This window comes from Equus przewalskii, chromosome 5, assembly GCF_037783145.1.
Source record: "Equus przewalskii isolate Varuska chromosome 5, EquPr2, whole genome shotgun sequence".
Lineage (NCBI taxonomy): Eukaryota > Metazoa > Chordata > Mammalia > Perissodactyla > Equidae > Equus > Equus przewalskii.
In genome coordinates, this window is record NC_091835.1 from 31,745,515 (window position 1) to 31,761,485 (window position 15,971).

At 41.1% G+C, this 15,971-nt stretch overlaps 1 protein-coding gene across 7 annotated transcripts in view; it reads right to left on the reverse strand.

Moving 5' to 3' along the window:
• Window positions 1-222: 222 nt before the first annotated feature.
• LOC103561226 (uncharacterized) overlaps window positions 223-15,971 on the reverse strand; it is a 47,180-nt gene continuing 31,431 nt past the window's right edge. For 3 of the 7 annotated variants that reach the window (XR_011540253.1, XR_011540254.1, XM_070620481.1), the window contains 2 exons: window positions 9,501-9,661; window positions 223-2,279 (listed from right to left, as the gene is read on the reverse strand). Coding sequence is in view for 2 of the 7 variants with exons in the window: in XM_070620481.1 (XP_070476582.1) it covers window positions 1,942-2,279; window positions 9,501-9,661 (499 nt within the window). In the remaining 5 variants the exon portion in view is untranslated. Of the gene's footprint in view, window positions 2,280-8,995; window positions 9,119-9,500; window positions 9,662-15,971 lie in introns of those variants that run through there. The other 4 variants (XR_011540256.1, XR_011540255.1, XR_011540252.1 and 1 more) reach the window with 3 other exon arrangements.

Consider the following 15,971-nt stretch of genomic DNA (forward strand, 5'->3'; position numbering starts at 1 on the left):
CTTCTTGCTCTGAGGTGGTTAGTCTTTTGTTTTATTCAGGCCTTCAACTGATTGGATGAGGCCCACCCACATTATAGAGGGCAATCTGCTCTAGTTATTTACAATTTAAATGTCAATGTCATCCAAAAACACCCTCACAGAAACATCCAGAATAATGTTGACCAAATATCTGGGCACCACGGCTCAGCCAAGTTAACACATAAATTAACCATCACACCTAGAGACTAATTACAGCCATTTATTAAGTGCCATTTACAGCCATTTATATACCAAGTACACAGCACTATTTCATTTAATTCTGTAGGGCCTATAAAGTACATTTAAATATTCTCATTTTTAAATATGAGGAAACCAGTTTCAAAAGACTTTATCCAAAAGTTCGTAAAATTTAGAAGCAATCAAAACCATGCTGATCACTGCTAACTTCAAAGAAGTAAAATGAGTCAATGTGACCAAAGTAAGAACTGATTCTCTGGTCTTTCCATATCTTTGAAAGTTCTCAGAACCAAGTTCCAACAGCCTAAATGTTTCATAACTTTTGAAAAAAAATTATTGCCTTCTTACTTCATGCCAGACAAACTACTAAATACTTTGTATTCATTATCTCCTTTAATCCTTACAGCAATGTTGAAAGATTAAGTAAATCCATCAGGATTGGGTTTGCCTGTGACAGAAAACTCAAATAACATTCGTTAAAACAGATAAAATTGTATTTGTCCCCCCTCCCTAGATAAACAAAGTCTGAAGGTAAGATATGCAAACCGGTAAACAGCTCTGCTATCATAACTGATCTAGGTTCTTTCTATCTTTCGGCTCTGCCATCTCCAATATATCACTTCCTCTCGCAGTTTAGTTCCAACCATCGCGTTCACAGTCTAGTCACCAGGAAGACAGGCAGGACAGAAATGGATGTGCTCTGCCCTTTAAGAGCACTTCTGGGAAGTCGCATGGGCCATTTCCCCTTACACCCACTTGGTCAGAACTTAGTGACATGGTCACACTTAGCTGCAAGAGAGGATGGGAAACATATTCTTTATTCCAGGCAACCAAATGCGTGGTTAAAAAAAGGAAGAAGGGGAGAATGGATATTGGGAGACCATACCACAGGAGGTATTATAAATAGCACTTTGTAGACGAGAAATCAGGCACGAAGGAAGTGAAGCACAGAGCTTGGAAGGAGCATAAAAGAACTAGTGTGTAATAACTGTTATGTGGTAGTGGGAGCAAGAATTCAAACCCAAATTTTAGAATGAGTTTTTAAAATAGATGAGAATGGACCAAAGTTATCCCCACAATAATGTCACTTACTCGGTGGCAATCTCACGTGCTTTCCTGAGTGAAAGAGGGCTGGAGGCATTGCTGCTCCACTGCACACAACCCTGGAACACCTTTTCACGCTCTAACCTGAGATCTGAATACACCACGGAGGTGCGTCAGGCACGTGAATTTCATCCAACATGTGCGGAGGTAGGAAAAACAGATTGAAAACTAGGCACTAAGCTGCTCTGCCACCCTACTCCTCCCTTTTTGTCATTTGAAACTTTACCGGAAGGCTGAAGGAGACGCTTCCAGAGCTGTTCCTGTCACTCGGGTTTATCCCCAATCCACAAAAACTAGCGTGGAAGCCATCTTGTCTTAGGACGAGAAAATAAATTTTATTAACAAGTGTATGTGCTAATAGGCAACAATCCCCTGGGTGATAAAGGACAAGAAACATACTGTGTCTACTAAGACCAAAACTGCCTCCTCAGCTTTGTTCCAAAGCAGCTCACGCCACTAGACCAGAGGCGGGAGAGGCCGCTGTGGAGCGAAGTGCTGACATCTGAGCAGACAATGGGAAAGGCTGTGGTCCCCATTCTAAATATTCACAGTGACTCGCCAACAACTGATTCCTCGACAGACCCAGCTTCTTCCGGTGCACTTCGACTTTGGTGTTTGTGACTATGTTGATTTTTCACCTAAATCGCCTATGCTACGTGGGGCATTTTTCACCCCGCTGTTGCACCGGTTGCGCAGTACAGTTAGAGGGCCCGGGAGCCAACGCCAGGCCTTCTTTTTCCGATTGTCGTCATCCTCTCTTTCCTGTCTGACAATCTTAAACAGTTGCTGCTTTCTTTCTGGGGCTTTCATGCCAGAGAATTTAAAGAGGCTACTGCTGAAGCGGCTCATCTTGGGAGGAGAGACAGGCGGGAGGTTAACATTTTCATCAGTTCTCTTCAGGATAGTGTGGACCAAAGACTGGACATCTTCCACAGGATCGTTCCTCAGACTTCCGAGAGCTGAAACCAGAAAGGAGGTCAACTCAGACTCCCGATCTACAAAAACTGTCTACTCAAACCCTATTATTTTCTACCCCACATGCCAGGTTATTAGTATATAACTTCATTTAGAATAATTTTTGTCACTGTAAAAGTGATACTTGTTTTATTGCAGACAAATGTTTAAATACCATTTTTTTAAGCTGAAAGGAAGAAAAATCACTCACCCCTAGATATAACACTGTTAATATTTTCATACTTAATCCTTGCAGTACCTTTTAAAATATCTAATATAGACACTTTTTGTTTTTACAAAAATAGGATTAGCATTTTTATTCCCATAAAATATTCCTTCATATAACGTAATATTCAATCACATGCTTCTATCATAATTTCCTTGATGAACCCCGATAAGTGAATAATTAAGTTGTTTGCAATTTTTCACTGTTGTAAACAATAACCACTAATCCATTCAACAACTATCTATTGAGCACCTGCTATCTCCAGGCTCTGTGCTGGGTGCTGGGGATGCAGTGGTGAGCAAGAAAGACAGATTCCTCAACCTCAAGAACTTAACATTCTAGTGGAGGAAAGACCAAATAAACAGAAAAACATAAATTAAGCCCAAAGAAGGAAAGTTAACAGAGTAATTAGAGCGAATAGCTGGGAAGGACCCTGTTAGATAGGCCAGTCAGAGAATGCCTCTCTGAGAAGTGACATTTAAACTAAGGTCCAAAGAATGAGATCCAGCCCAAGACCCAGCCACATGAAGAGCAAGGCCAGAAGCATTCCCAGTGTGGGGCAGGGGTGGTCTCTTCACGGTGTAGAAAGCAGACAGTGTGGCTACAGCTTCTGGTGAGGGGCGAAATGATGAAGGCTAAGGGTGGAGAGACAGTCAGAAGCCAGAGCAGTCAAGCCTTGTGACTGGGGGCAAGGGAACAGAATTTGATCAAAAGAGCAGTGAAAAGCCACTGAAGGGTTTTAAGCAAGGGGAGTAACATGACCCAATGTATGTTTTGCAGAGAATCTGGCTGCTGTGTGGAGAGTAGTGTAGAGAAGAGGAGGAGGATGTTGGTGGTCGTTAAAGTGGTCCAGTTAGGGAATCGTGGGCAGGGGCTTAGATTCAGGTGGGAACCGAGGGGATGGAGACGGGAAATTGCTTAGCAGGCAAAGGATAAAGAGGACAGGAAGAATCTTGGCTCAACAGAACTAAAAGGCCCTTCAAGCTCATCAAAGGCCACAACTTCGTGTGGCCCTCATTGATACTTAGAGCAGAAAAAAAGAGCTGGGCTTAAGCTATACAGAAAAGATGTAAATCCTTTGAAGAACCATTTCTTGACCACAAGGTTTGTTAAGCTCTAGATACAGGTGGAAGTGTAACTAAATTCCTCTCCTTGGGTAAAACTTCCTCCTGTCTAGGTGACTTAGGCAGCCTTTCTTGGAGGCCGAGTGGGAGGAGGAAGGCGAGGTGTATTCTCTGGTATACTGAGGAGTCTAGGATTACCATTCTGGATATACTTTCTCTGAAATTCCTCAGTGGTGGCTGGAAATAGGGGTCACCTCAGATAGAGACCTCAGTTGTAAGATCTAGGAGAAGGCAGCAGAGGTACAAAATGTCAGGGTCAGAACTGAAACCCGGCCTCCTGGTTTAGAACTATCACACAAACTGGGCTTACTGTATTGTTCTTAATTAATCCTGCTTTGTTACTTCTTGTTAACTCTACCTATTGCCTGTCGAAACTTTGTAAACATGATGTACTTAATAAGATGATGTTAACTCAACAATATGAAATGATTTCCAATACTTACAACTCAGAGAACTATAGACTTTGAATAAGAGATGCCTGAGAGTTCTCCCTCCTAACCTTCCTTGTTATTTAAATGTGGCCTAAATGGTTTCCAGCCACTATACCCTTCCCCTCCAGTGTGGTACATGACAACCAGGAACGGTCCTTCCTGCACTGAGGGACAAAACCACTAGGTGCAAAGAACCTGATACAGCAATGCTTTTGGAGAAAGATCTTAATCAAAAGGGGAAAATGTGAAAATTAATAAGGGGAAACTCCATTTAAAATAGAGTCAGGAGGCCAGAAGGAGGTTTTCCCATACAGTACAACTCAAGGTCAATTACAGGAAAGATAGTCAACTACAGATCCCAACAGAAAGGAGTCATCAACAGGAAAGAATCTTCAATTACAGGAAGAAATATACATTGCATCCCAAACAGAAATTGACTACCCCCGCAACTCAGCTAATGAGAAATCATCAGCACCCTGAACTCTTGCTTTTCTCCAATGGACTTTTGTTCAAAACAACCCTTCCCAATTTCCTCCCCTTTCTCTCTAAAATAATGTTCCTCTCCCTTATTTGTTGGATTTGCCTATGGTCCACTGCAGCTCGCGCATCCTGAATTGCAATTCTTTGGCTATTCCTGAATGAACTCGTTTGCTGGTAAAATAATTGGCTGTTTTATTTTTAAGGTTGACAGGGGTCTGGATGAGTTGCCTCAAGTCCTATATATTCTACAAATTCTTGGAACCTCTTTTATCTTAAAAATTCATGCATAATTTACGTTCTACTCCTTAATCTGTCCATTATAACTTTTTAAATGTTTTGATTTTTAAAAGAGTATCACTTAGACATAGGTACTAAAATATTTATAGATGAAATAATATGAAGTCTGGGATTTGATTCAGAATAATTCTGACAGGGAGAAGGAATAGGTAGGGAAATAGAAAGACAAGGGTGGCCATGAGTTGATATTTGTTGAAGCTGGGAGATGGGCATGGGGGTGGGGGGTTATGATACTATTCTCTATACTTTTAAAGAACACTAAAAACAAAAAGAAAAATCTTAAAACAGCCAGAGAAAAAGGATAGATTACCTACAAAGGAACAAAAATTAGAATGACAGCAGAAGATTGGCCCCGAGCCAACATCTGTGCCCATCTTCCTCTACTTTATATGTGGGATGCCTGCCACAGCATGGCTTGCCAAGAAGTGCCATGTCCACACGTGGGATCTGAATCAGTGAACCCAGGCCGCCAAAGCAGAACGTGCGCACTTAGCTGCTGCACCACCAGGCGGCCCCCAACAGCAGGCTTCTTATTGGCAACGAAGCCAGAAAACAACAGTGCAATAACTTCAGAGTGCTGGGAGAAAATCATTGTTGGTCTAGAATTGTGTCACTAGTAAAGTTATCTTGCAAGAATGTGGGTAAGAAAAAAATCATTACAAACAAAAACCAAGAGAACATACCGTCAGGATGCCAGCACTAAAGAAACTTCAGAAAGGTGTACTTCAGGATGAAGAAAATGACCCCCGAAGGATGGTAAGAGACGCAGAAAGGAATGGTGAGCATGTAATACTGTACGTAAATCTAAACAGTTTGTATAAAATAACAACAATAATCATAACATCCAAATTCTAGGTTAAAAAAAGAGAACTGAAATCTTGGCTAACAAAAGCCTGTAAGTTGGGAGGGGTGGTGACTGGAACTCATGCCAACACAGGAGCAAAGTTTACCATGTGGTTTCACTTTAAACTCAGTATGCATGATAAATGTCTACTTTTTGGTATCTAGCCTGGAGAAAAATTACACCTGTATATAAGGAGGCATATATAAGAATTTCACAGTAGCATTGTTTGACTAGCAAAAATTTGAAACAAATATTATACTATCAAGGGTTATAGGAATGCAGTAGATCTGTACACACCAACATACTAAGTGGGAAAAAGGCAAGTTGCAAAAACTGTACGTATATATATATAATATATGTAATACATGTGTTATACGTATTACATACACACACACACACACACACACACAGAAAAAGAATATGGGACTATATAGCAAACAGGCAGGGGAAGAGGGGAGAGCAGCAAGACTCGTGGGTTAATAGAAATTTACCCTTATCAACAATTTTTCTATTTTTTTTTGCAAAGAGGCTATATTCATGTATTTATTCTATAAATATAAATTAATTTTAAAATATTTGAATGCAACTAAAAAACCCACAAAACTGCAAGTTCTTTCAGGAGCAGGGACTGTGTCTGCCTGAGCACCACTGCAGCGCCACCACCCAGGGCACACGGTAAATGTTCAGTGACCACAACATTCTTGCCAGTAGTGTTTGTACCTAACTAGTATGACAATGGATAATTTGTTTTCTTCCTCCTACTTCTCTCCGTTTTCTTCTTTTATATATAACATTACAATGGTAAAAAATAAACTTTATTTAAAATAATGAGACATGTCCTTAAGAATTTTCCCATCCTGCTTTCCACCTTGCCCCACCCCTTGTGTAACCCAGAAGCCCGGCACAAGGCTCAGGCTCACCATTCTGTAACTGCTGCATGTCATTCTTACGTATGTGATTCATGCTTATCCGCTTAACTGCTAACCCTCAAAGATAGGACAGATTGAAAGTCTGTCCAGAATTTCTGGTCCTTTGGGCCACCCCTTTCCCCAGGTTGAGTAGTGAACAAGCAAACTTGTAAACCATTTCTAGCAAAGAATGTATCTAAGAGGTGCCTTGCAGCCTAGATGTCAGTGTCCTAATAGAAGACCAACCCTCAGAGCAGCTGTGACCCAGAAAAATATTGTCGGCAGGTGACAAGTAGAGCATGAGCCCAAGATGTTAAACTCCACGAGGTTCCTACACCAATAAAAAGATGGACGAAGGGTACAAGGCAATTAATTTGCAAAAGTAAAATATGCATTGCCAATAAACATAGGAAAAAATATTTAACCTGCTACAAAAAATATTAATCAAAACAACAGCAAGGTATTTTTTTTCACCTATCAAATTGGTAATGATTTTAAAATATTACCCAGGGCTGGCAAATGTCTGGAGAAATGGATACTCGCATACAGTACTGGTGAGAATAGAAGTGACTCAAGCTTTTTAGAGGGCAGTTAAAGCACCAAAATCCTTAAAATTTTACATTCCCTTTGGGCCCAGAAATTCTGCTCATTAAGAAATTTACATTAACAAAATAATCATGATGGCATGCAGAGATTCAACCAGAGTCCCTGCTCAGAAAAACAAAAGACGACATAGTCTCAACATTCAAAAATAGGGACTAGCTAAATAATTTCAGAAACCCACCCATAAAATGGAATTAATATTATGCGGTGATTAAAAATAATGTTGGAGAGTATGTAAAGGTATGTATTTGTGATACAGCAAGGGAAAAAATGGTGTACTAAACTTGGAAGTTTTAAAAAGTGCTATGTATGTGCATGTGCAAGTGTGTGTGTATAGTATATGCTTAGGGAAAAAACCCTAAAATGTTAGCAGTGGTTAAATCCAAATGGTAGAATTTCTGGCATTATTTTCATCTTTTTTGCCAATCTGAATGTTTCAGGGTTTCTAACATTAACATATCTTACTATTATAGTTCAAAACAAAAATATTTTGGAAAATCCATGCAGTTCCAGTGGAAATAACAGGTTTTTCCCTTTCAAATGAGCATGGTTCCCTTGCCTAAAAAGCAGAGTGCAGACAGTGTGGGTGGACCCACACAGACCTCCCCTTCCTCCCTGAGCCTTTCTAACACAGGACGTGAGCACGGTCACCCGACACTCTCTTTAGTCAGGTCAGGCTAGGAAAGGAGGTGACCTGCTTCATTGTTGATGGTTCTGGCTCAGCCCTTTAAGCAGAAGGTCAAAGAGGGCTCCCCTTTGAAGAGAGGGGGCAGGAGTCTCCAGGAGGGAGCATCTTACCCATGAAACTGACTACAGCTGCCCTTAGGAAGGGCTGAGGGCTCTTCAGGAAGCCAAAGCTCTGGGACAGTAACTCCCCTACAAACTGTGTTTTGCTTGTGCCCACCTGTGGAGCCAAAGAGGGGTAAGCTGACCAGGAGAGGGGGGGCTGCTGGGAAGTCCACTAAAGACCTTCTTGCGGCCATGGCCCTCCCACCCTGTCCACAAGCAGCATCATTCTGTCCTCAGCCAGCTTAACTGCCTAACTAACTATAGACTCAGACAGTCCCACCCACAGCAGCAGTGCAGACTCAGCAAGAAGTTCATAAAGAGAAGTTTGCTTCTTGGTACCAACATGATAAGAGAGAAAACAACTGACATGGAGCCAGGAGACCAGGTTTGAAAACTGGCCCTGACACACACTGGCTTCAATTTTCTCATCTGTAAGAGCTGAAATAAAACCTGCCCAAGCTCCCTCACATGATTGTAAGGCTCCAATGGGATAATGGATGTAAAAGTGCTTTGTAAATGTAAAGTGCTCTACCTATGGAAGGCAATAAGCGCCAAAATTCATAATATTAGAATTGCTAATGTTAATTTCTAACCTACTTGCTTAGCCCTTAAGTGTTTACTTTTCAACAAGGATTCCTGATCTCTGCCCTGTTCTTGACTTCTTAGGAGCCACAGACCCTTAACACCATGACCATTGACCTAAAGCCCAGATGACTCCTGCCTACCTCTCTTCCTACAACTCTAACCAGAAGGCCTCTGTCCCATTGCCATCTACTACCCTTGCATGACCTCCCTAGCCTCTGAAGGCAGAGATTGGGACGCCAGGAGGATCAAATATGGAGAACCAGGGACTGGTATCCCAAATGTGGGTTCTCAGAGTTTGCTGATGATAGAGAATGAGAATCAAGAAACAGAAAGAATGTATCATCTGTCAGCCCTCCCCTCTTCACCCGCCTAGCCTGCCCTTGAGTCCTTAGCATGAATATTGTGACCCGGCTTCCTCAGAGACTTTCACTCACCAGGTACTTGCATGTTTCTTCCAATACCTGGATGTGATCACTGAGGGTGGTAAGCCGGAATGTCTGTGTTAGTGACGACCAACCAATCATATTAGTCCACTCGGTCAGGGCCCCTCCACAGGCCTATGGCATGGAAAGAAGGGAATCCCCAAAGCCTCACTCCTATAATTGCAGAGCCAGGCCAGGAGACTAAGTGGAAGACTACAAAGCTGGCCCCCAAAGGGCTTGGTTGGGGGTTGGTAGCCAGGATCAGATAAAACATGGGACCTGGCTCATAACAAGGGACATCAATAGCTTCAGGGAGCAGAACCATATCAGGATAGACCGATGGTATCCAAAAGAGGGTAAAAGAGCTCAGAGCCAGCCCAGAGGATGATACTGAAGAGATGGATATAGAAAATACAGCGAAGGCTGGCCTCATGAAAAAGAGCCAAAGGGAAGGGGTTGTGCTCTAGCAAAAACGGGGTAAACCAGGTGAGGCTGGCAGGATAGAGGTCATCAGTACCTTGACTACCTCGGTGGTGTCCTGAATGCTGAGCAGCAGTGGGACTAGAAAAGTGTAGATCTCTTTTTGGAGGGCGGATCCAGGCTTGAATTTGTGAACTCGATGTACCATGTGGCCCAGGGCAGAGGTGGCTGAAATCCTCACCTTGTCCCTCTCCTGCCCTGAAGAGCAAAATAGAGATGAGGAAGGTCATGGTTTCCCTCTGGCCCTGCCTGGCCTGGCTTCCATACTCCCACATCTCATTTTCCATGTCCAAAATACACTGATGGCATTGTGTTTACATAATGTAAAGGCAACACGGTTTGTGTATCTGAGTAATTCTCTTTAGAGCCCTAGAGCTAATAAGTCAGTTTGTTAAGGCACAGCACAAGGGAAACCAAGATCATAGTTTCAGTTCTGCCATGGACCATATCCACAGCTAGTAACTTTATACTCTTCCAAGGATTTAGCTCAAGAATACCAAATTTTAAAAAATACGTATGGTTATCCTCATTATGCTGTGAATAAAAATTTTTAAATCTATATTAGCTTATATTAATTAACAATGATCACAAACAGCTAAACTCTGTACACTTTCAAGAGTATATTATATATATAAATTGAACAAATAATTATTGAGCATTTATCATGAGCCAGGCACAGTGCCAAATAATAGCGACATAGTGGACAAGACAGATAGTCCCTGAAATTGTAGGATATGGGCAACAGACAATTTAGCAAATTGGATGTACATGTTATTAATTTTTGCCCAGTGAACATAATGGCCAAAACAGAGAGATGATTCAATGTTAGTACTTTAATTTAAAAAACAAAGAGAAAAAGTATCTCATGCAGATTAGCTCAAGATGAGTGACTGAGCATTGCTCCAATCATCCCTTCCTGCCCTAAATCCCTCAGAGAAATAGTAGAGATATACTTTTTAAATTCATAATCGCTCTGAAATATTAAATGTTTCCCCTGCAGAGGACTAGAGCATCAGTGAAAGATAAACAGCAGACAGGATTGAAATAAAAGTTGAAACCACAGCCCAAAGTGAGGGCAAGAGCAGATTGCTGCAGGAAGTGGGTGTGTTCTGGGATGCTCTAAGCTTACAGGCTGTGCGTACATGGAGCAGAACAGGACACTGGGCAAATGACAGGGTGGTCGTTTGGGGTGCTGTAGTTCAGCCATCCAATCCAGTTTCTCTCTCCACCCTGCCCTCTCATTATCCCCCTTACTAAACAGCAAGCACAAGGAGCACAAAGTCACCCCAACAGAGCAGGGAGTGTGTATCTGGACCAGAGAAATAGGACAGTGCAGGAATCCAGTAACACCCAGGAAGAGCACAGAACCCCGTAATCAAAAGACTGGCTACTGGCATCCAGCTGTCCACATGTCCCTGGGTGCTCCCCCACAATTACTAAAGTTAGACTGCAGTGCTAGGTATTGCTCTCACAGAGGGCCAGCGAAGAATTAGTAGTGCAAAATTTCCAGGTCTCACCAAACAGTTAGGAAAACCAACACCACAAGAGAAACAAACAAAACCCCCATCATCCAAATAATACAGTCTGAACAAAACTTTAGAGAAAGTATAATTGAATCCTTAGAAAGACTTTGTAAAAAAAGGATATTGAGGACATTTTTTAAAGTGCTTGGAAATCCAAACTTTGAAATTATAAGTAAATAAGGAAATAAATAGATATAGGCAAAAGTAAGGCAGTATCTCCATAGAATAATGTAATAGTTATTCAGATATCACACCATCAACCAGAAGAGAAAGAGAACCTGCTTCATTAAAAAAAAAATTAAATAAAATTCAGTAGATGGGTATAAATAGCAGAATAACCACAGCTAAAGAGTGAATTAAGAGGAGAATCAGCCGAGTAGTTCTTCCAAAATGGACAAAGAGATGGGAAATATAAAAGAAAAGTTAAGAAACATGGAAAATAAATTCAAAGAAATTCCAAAGACTAGAATAGAAAGAAGAAAGAAAAGAGCACATACCAGCAAAATAATAGAAGAAAATTTTACAAATGATGAAACTAGTGAGCTTCACCTAAGTGGGTTCATATGACTAGGTGAATGGTAAAGCAGCACCCAGAGTCCAGATCTTATGACCCTCAGGGGAGTGTTCCTTTCATTCTGCCAGGTTCCCATTCTGTAGATGATGACCATTTACTATTAGACCATAAATCTCAACTGCCTATTCCAGCCATATAGAAGAAAAAAATAACTGGACAACTTTCCCACTATAAACACCTTTGAATGCTAGATAAAATACACAAAAAATATTTTTAAAGCATAGCTGAGCTTTCAAGAAAATAAGAGACATTCCCAGGGACCAAAGATGAAGAGGTTGCTGACACTCCAGCTGCTGTTGCAGGAGGAGGACTTCTCTGGTTTCGATAACCTAGGGGCATGCCTTGTCATACCTACTGGTCTCCCCAGCCTGCTTGCAAGGTAGCCAGAAACTGGGAAGCAAGCACCATGGGCAGACAGAGGGATCCCAGAGAAGCCCTCTAGTTAATGCTCAAAGAACCAGAAAGGACACTCAAAATGCTCAAAGAAATCCCTCATTTCTTTTTATCCCCTCTATGCTCTCATGCTACACCCCCCAAGCAAGTCCCAGTGGGAGCCTATAGGAGCCAAAACTCTGAGGGAGGGGAAGTTTACCCTCCACTTGAAGGAGCTTTGGCCCCAAGAAGGTTGACAAACCACCATTGCTTTATTTCCTCTCTCTGCTCTAACACCCCATGGCCCAGTTGTGGGCACAGTCACAGAAATGTCTGGCATTGTGGGGGAACTAAAACCCCAGCTTTCTTGCCAGATGACTGGAAAAAGTGGAGCCCTAGGGAAATGTAAAACTAAGAAGGTCACAGAGAGGGAAAGTGACCCTATAAAGTTGTTTATGAATTCCTGAGCTCACCCTATGCATAGATCTGATCCTAAACCACATACAATAGACTTTGAGAACTGAACTACTGGAAAGACAATGCTCCAGGTCCAAGACTGGACACTGGGTGGTGTGAACTCAGAATAGCAAAGGCTATGAATTCAGAACTGACCATTGAAATCACAACCCACACTCAGAAGGCTAGTCAGAACTTGCAGCCTGAAGTTAAACGTGTCAATTGCCTGCTAAAGCGATAATATCAATATCCAATATTGATATCAATATCCATATCCAATATTGATATCAATATCAATATCCTATTTCCATAGGATTTAAATGAGACCCAGAGTCACAGAACTTAATATTCATAATGTCCATGACACAATCCAAAATTACTCAGCATGCAAAGAGGCAGGAATATCTCAATTCAATGGGAAGAGACAATTGATATGCTAAAGTCAAGAGGAAACAGATGTTGGAATTATCTGATAAAAACTTTAAAGCAGTTATTATACCAAAGGTTCCCAAAAGCAACAGTGAACACTCTTGAAGTGAATACAGAAATGAAAAGTCTCATCAAAGGAAAAGAAGATATAAAGAAGAGCGATGGGAAATTTTAGAACTGAGAAATACAAAATTGGGTAGACTTACCAACAAAACAGAGATATCAGAGGAAAGAGTCAATGAACCTGAAGAAAGATCAATAAAAATTATCTAACCTGAACAACAAAGAGAAAAATGATTGAAAATGAACAGAATCTTGGGATCTATGGGACAATAACAAAAGGTCTAACATTTGTGTCATCAGATTCCCAACAGGAGAGGAGAAGAAAGAGTGTGGTGCTGAAAAATTTTTGAAGAAATAATGGCTAAAAACTTTCCAAATTTAGTGAAAGACATAAATATAGAGATTTCAAGAAATTCAGTGAACCCTAGAGAGACTAAACCCAAATAAATTCATTCCAAGACTCATCCTAAACTGCTGAAAACTAAAGACAAATGTGAGACAAAATAAAGACATTTTCAGAAAGGCTAGTCAGAACTTGCAGCCTGAAGTTAAACAGGTCAATTGCCTGCTAAAGGGATAATATCAATATCCAATATTGATATCAATATCCACATCCAGTATTGATATCAATATCAATATCCTATTTCCATAGGATTTAAGTGAGACCCAGAGTCACAGAACTTAATATTCATAATGTCCATGACACAATCCAAACTTTTGAAAACTTTTACTATTAACAGATTCACTGAAGAAACCACCAAGGGAGAAAAAAAAATGAATCTAGAAGGGAGGAGAGAGTTGCAAGAAGGAAAGGTGAAAAAGAAATTTGTAAACATGGGTAAATCTAAATAAGTATTGACTGTGTAAAATAGCAACAATAATGATGATGATGATATAAAGACCAAATTTGGGGGGTAGGCAGAGCAAAATGGCAGGGTGAGCTGACCTGCGACTCTCTCCCCTCCAAAATAAAACCAAAAAAACCCGGAAAAACTGAATTTCAACCAATGACCCCTAATGCTGAGACTGTCAGAGACCTACAGAGTAAGAAGACAGAGAACGGAGAGGCTGGAGCTGCCCTTGGAGGAGCTGGAATGGGGTAGGAGAGAACTTTGCTCCCTCCCCTAGAGACTGGGATCGCTGCCGCAGGTGCGGAAAGGAGAGGTGGAGGGACCATGCGACCAGGGGATCGTCCAGGACTCCCGCCGCTGGTACAGTGGAAACCCGCTGAGAGGGGAAAGCTTCCATGCACGGGGACCCCATCAGGTGAGGGCCTCGGAAGACCAGAGAACAGAGCTGATCCGAATCCAGGTTGGCGTGCAAGAGAAACTGCCCCTCCCCCCAGCAAACTGCGCTGGGCGCCGCCATCTTGCCCGAAGGCGGAGAGCTCAGAACTCACAGCTCTCAACCCCCATCTAGTGGCAACAGGCTGTAACTGCAACTGAATTCTACCATCATGTGCAAAAACTGCTCCTCTACCATCCAGCAATTTATAAAAGCCTCAGACCAGAAGGAAAACAATAAAAACACAGAATTAAGTCCTGAGGACTTGGAAATAGGTAAACTAAGTGAAAATGAGTTCAGAGTAGCTATCATCAAAAAACTCAATGAGGTAGAGAGAAAGATAGAGAAACAAGCCAACGAGTTCTGGAGTTACTTCACAAAAGAGATTGAAATTATAAAGAAGAATCAAACATAATTACTAGAGATGAAAAACACAATGGACCAGATAAAACAGAATACGGATTCCCTGAATGCCCGTGTAGACATCATAGAGGAGAAAATTAGCATAATCGAAGATAGACAGGCTGAATGGCTCCAGACAGAGGAAGAAAGAGAACTAAGAATTAAAAAGAATGAGGAAAATCTCCGAGAGATAGCAAATTCAATGATGAGAAAGAATTTAAGGATCATAGGAATTCCCAAGAACGTGGAAAAGGAAAATGGAGCAGAAAGTGTGCTTAATGAAATTATAGAAGAGAACTTCCCAAATCTAGGGATTGAGGGAGAAATGTGTGTAGAGGAAGCTTTCAGATCTCCTAGATTTGTCAATGCAAAAAGACCTACTGCAAGGCATATAGTAGTACAAATGGCAAAAATGAAAGACAAAGAAAGAATACTCAGGGCAGCAAGACAGAAGAAAATAACCTACAAAGGAACTCCTATCAGACTTTCAGCGGATTTCTCTACAAAAACCTTACAAGCTAGGAGAGAATGGAGTGACATATTCAAAACTTTAAAAGATAAAAATCTTCAGCCAAGAATACTCTATGCAGCAAAAATATCCTTCAGATATGAGGGAGAAATTAAATCTTTTCCAGACAAATAAAAGTTAAGGGAATTTGTAACCAAAAGTCCTCCACTACAAGAAATCCTCAAGAAGGCTCTCATACCTGAAAAAAGAAAAAAGGGAGAAAGGGGTCACAAACCACAGAGTAGGGAGACAGATAGATAGAACCAGAATAGATAGCAAATATTCAACTATAGCATTAGGATAAAGGTAAGGAAACTACCAAAGCAAAGACGATCTTATCACTCTAACTACAAACTCATAACATGAGTTGGAATAAGAAATGGAAATAATAATTTAGGAGGGGAAGAGCAAAGGGACTAAATTAGTCTAGGCCAAGTAAGTAAGAGACCACCAGAGAATAGACTATATTATACATGAAATTCTAAATACAAACTTCAGGGTAACCACTAAACTAAAATACAGAACATGGCCACAAAACATAAATAAGGAAAAATCTAAGAAACCCAGCATAAGAAATTGCAGTAGTCAATGGGTAGGCTAAAACACACAGGACGAGAAACAAAGGTAAGGCAGGAAAACCAGATAACGAGCGACAGATTGACAGCATTAATTCCACATGCATCAATAATCACCCTCAATGTAAACGGATTGAACTCTCCAATAAAAAGACACAGAGTGGCAAAATGAATTAAAGAACAAGATCCAACAATTCGTTGCCTCCAGAAAACACACCTCAGCCCCAAAGACAAACACAGGCTCAGAGTGAAGGGGTGGAGGACAATACTTCAAGCTAATAGCAAGCAAAAGAAAGCAGGTGTTGCAAATCTTATATAAGAC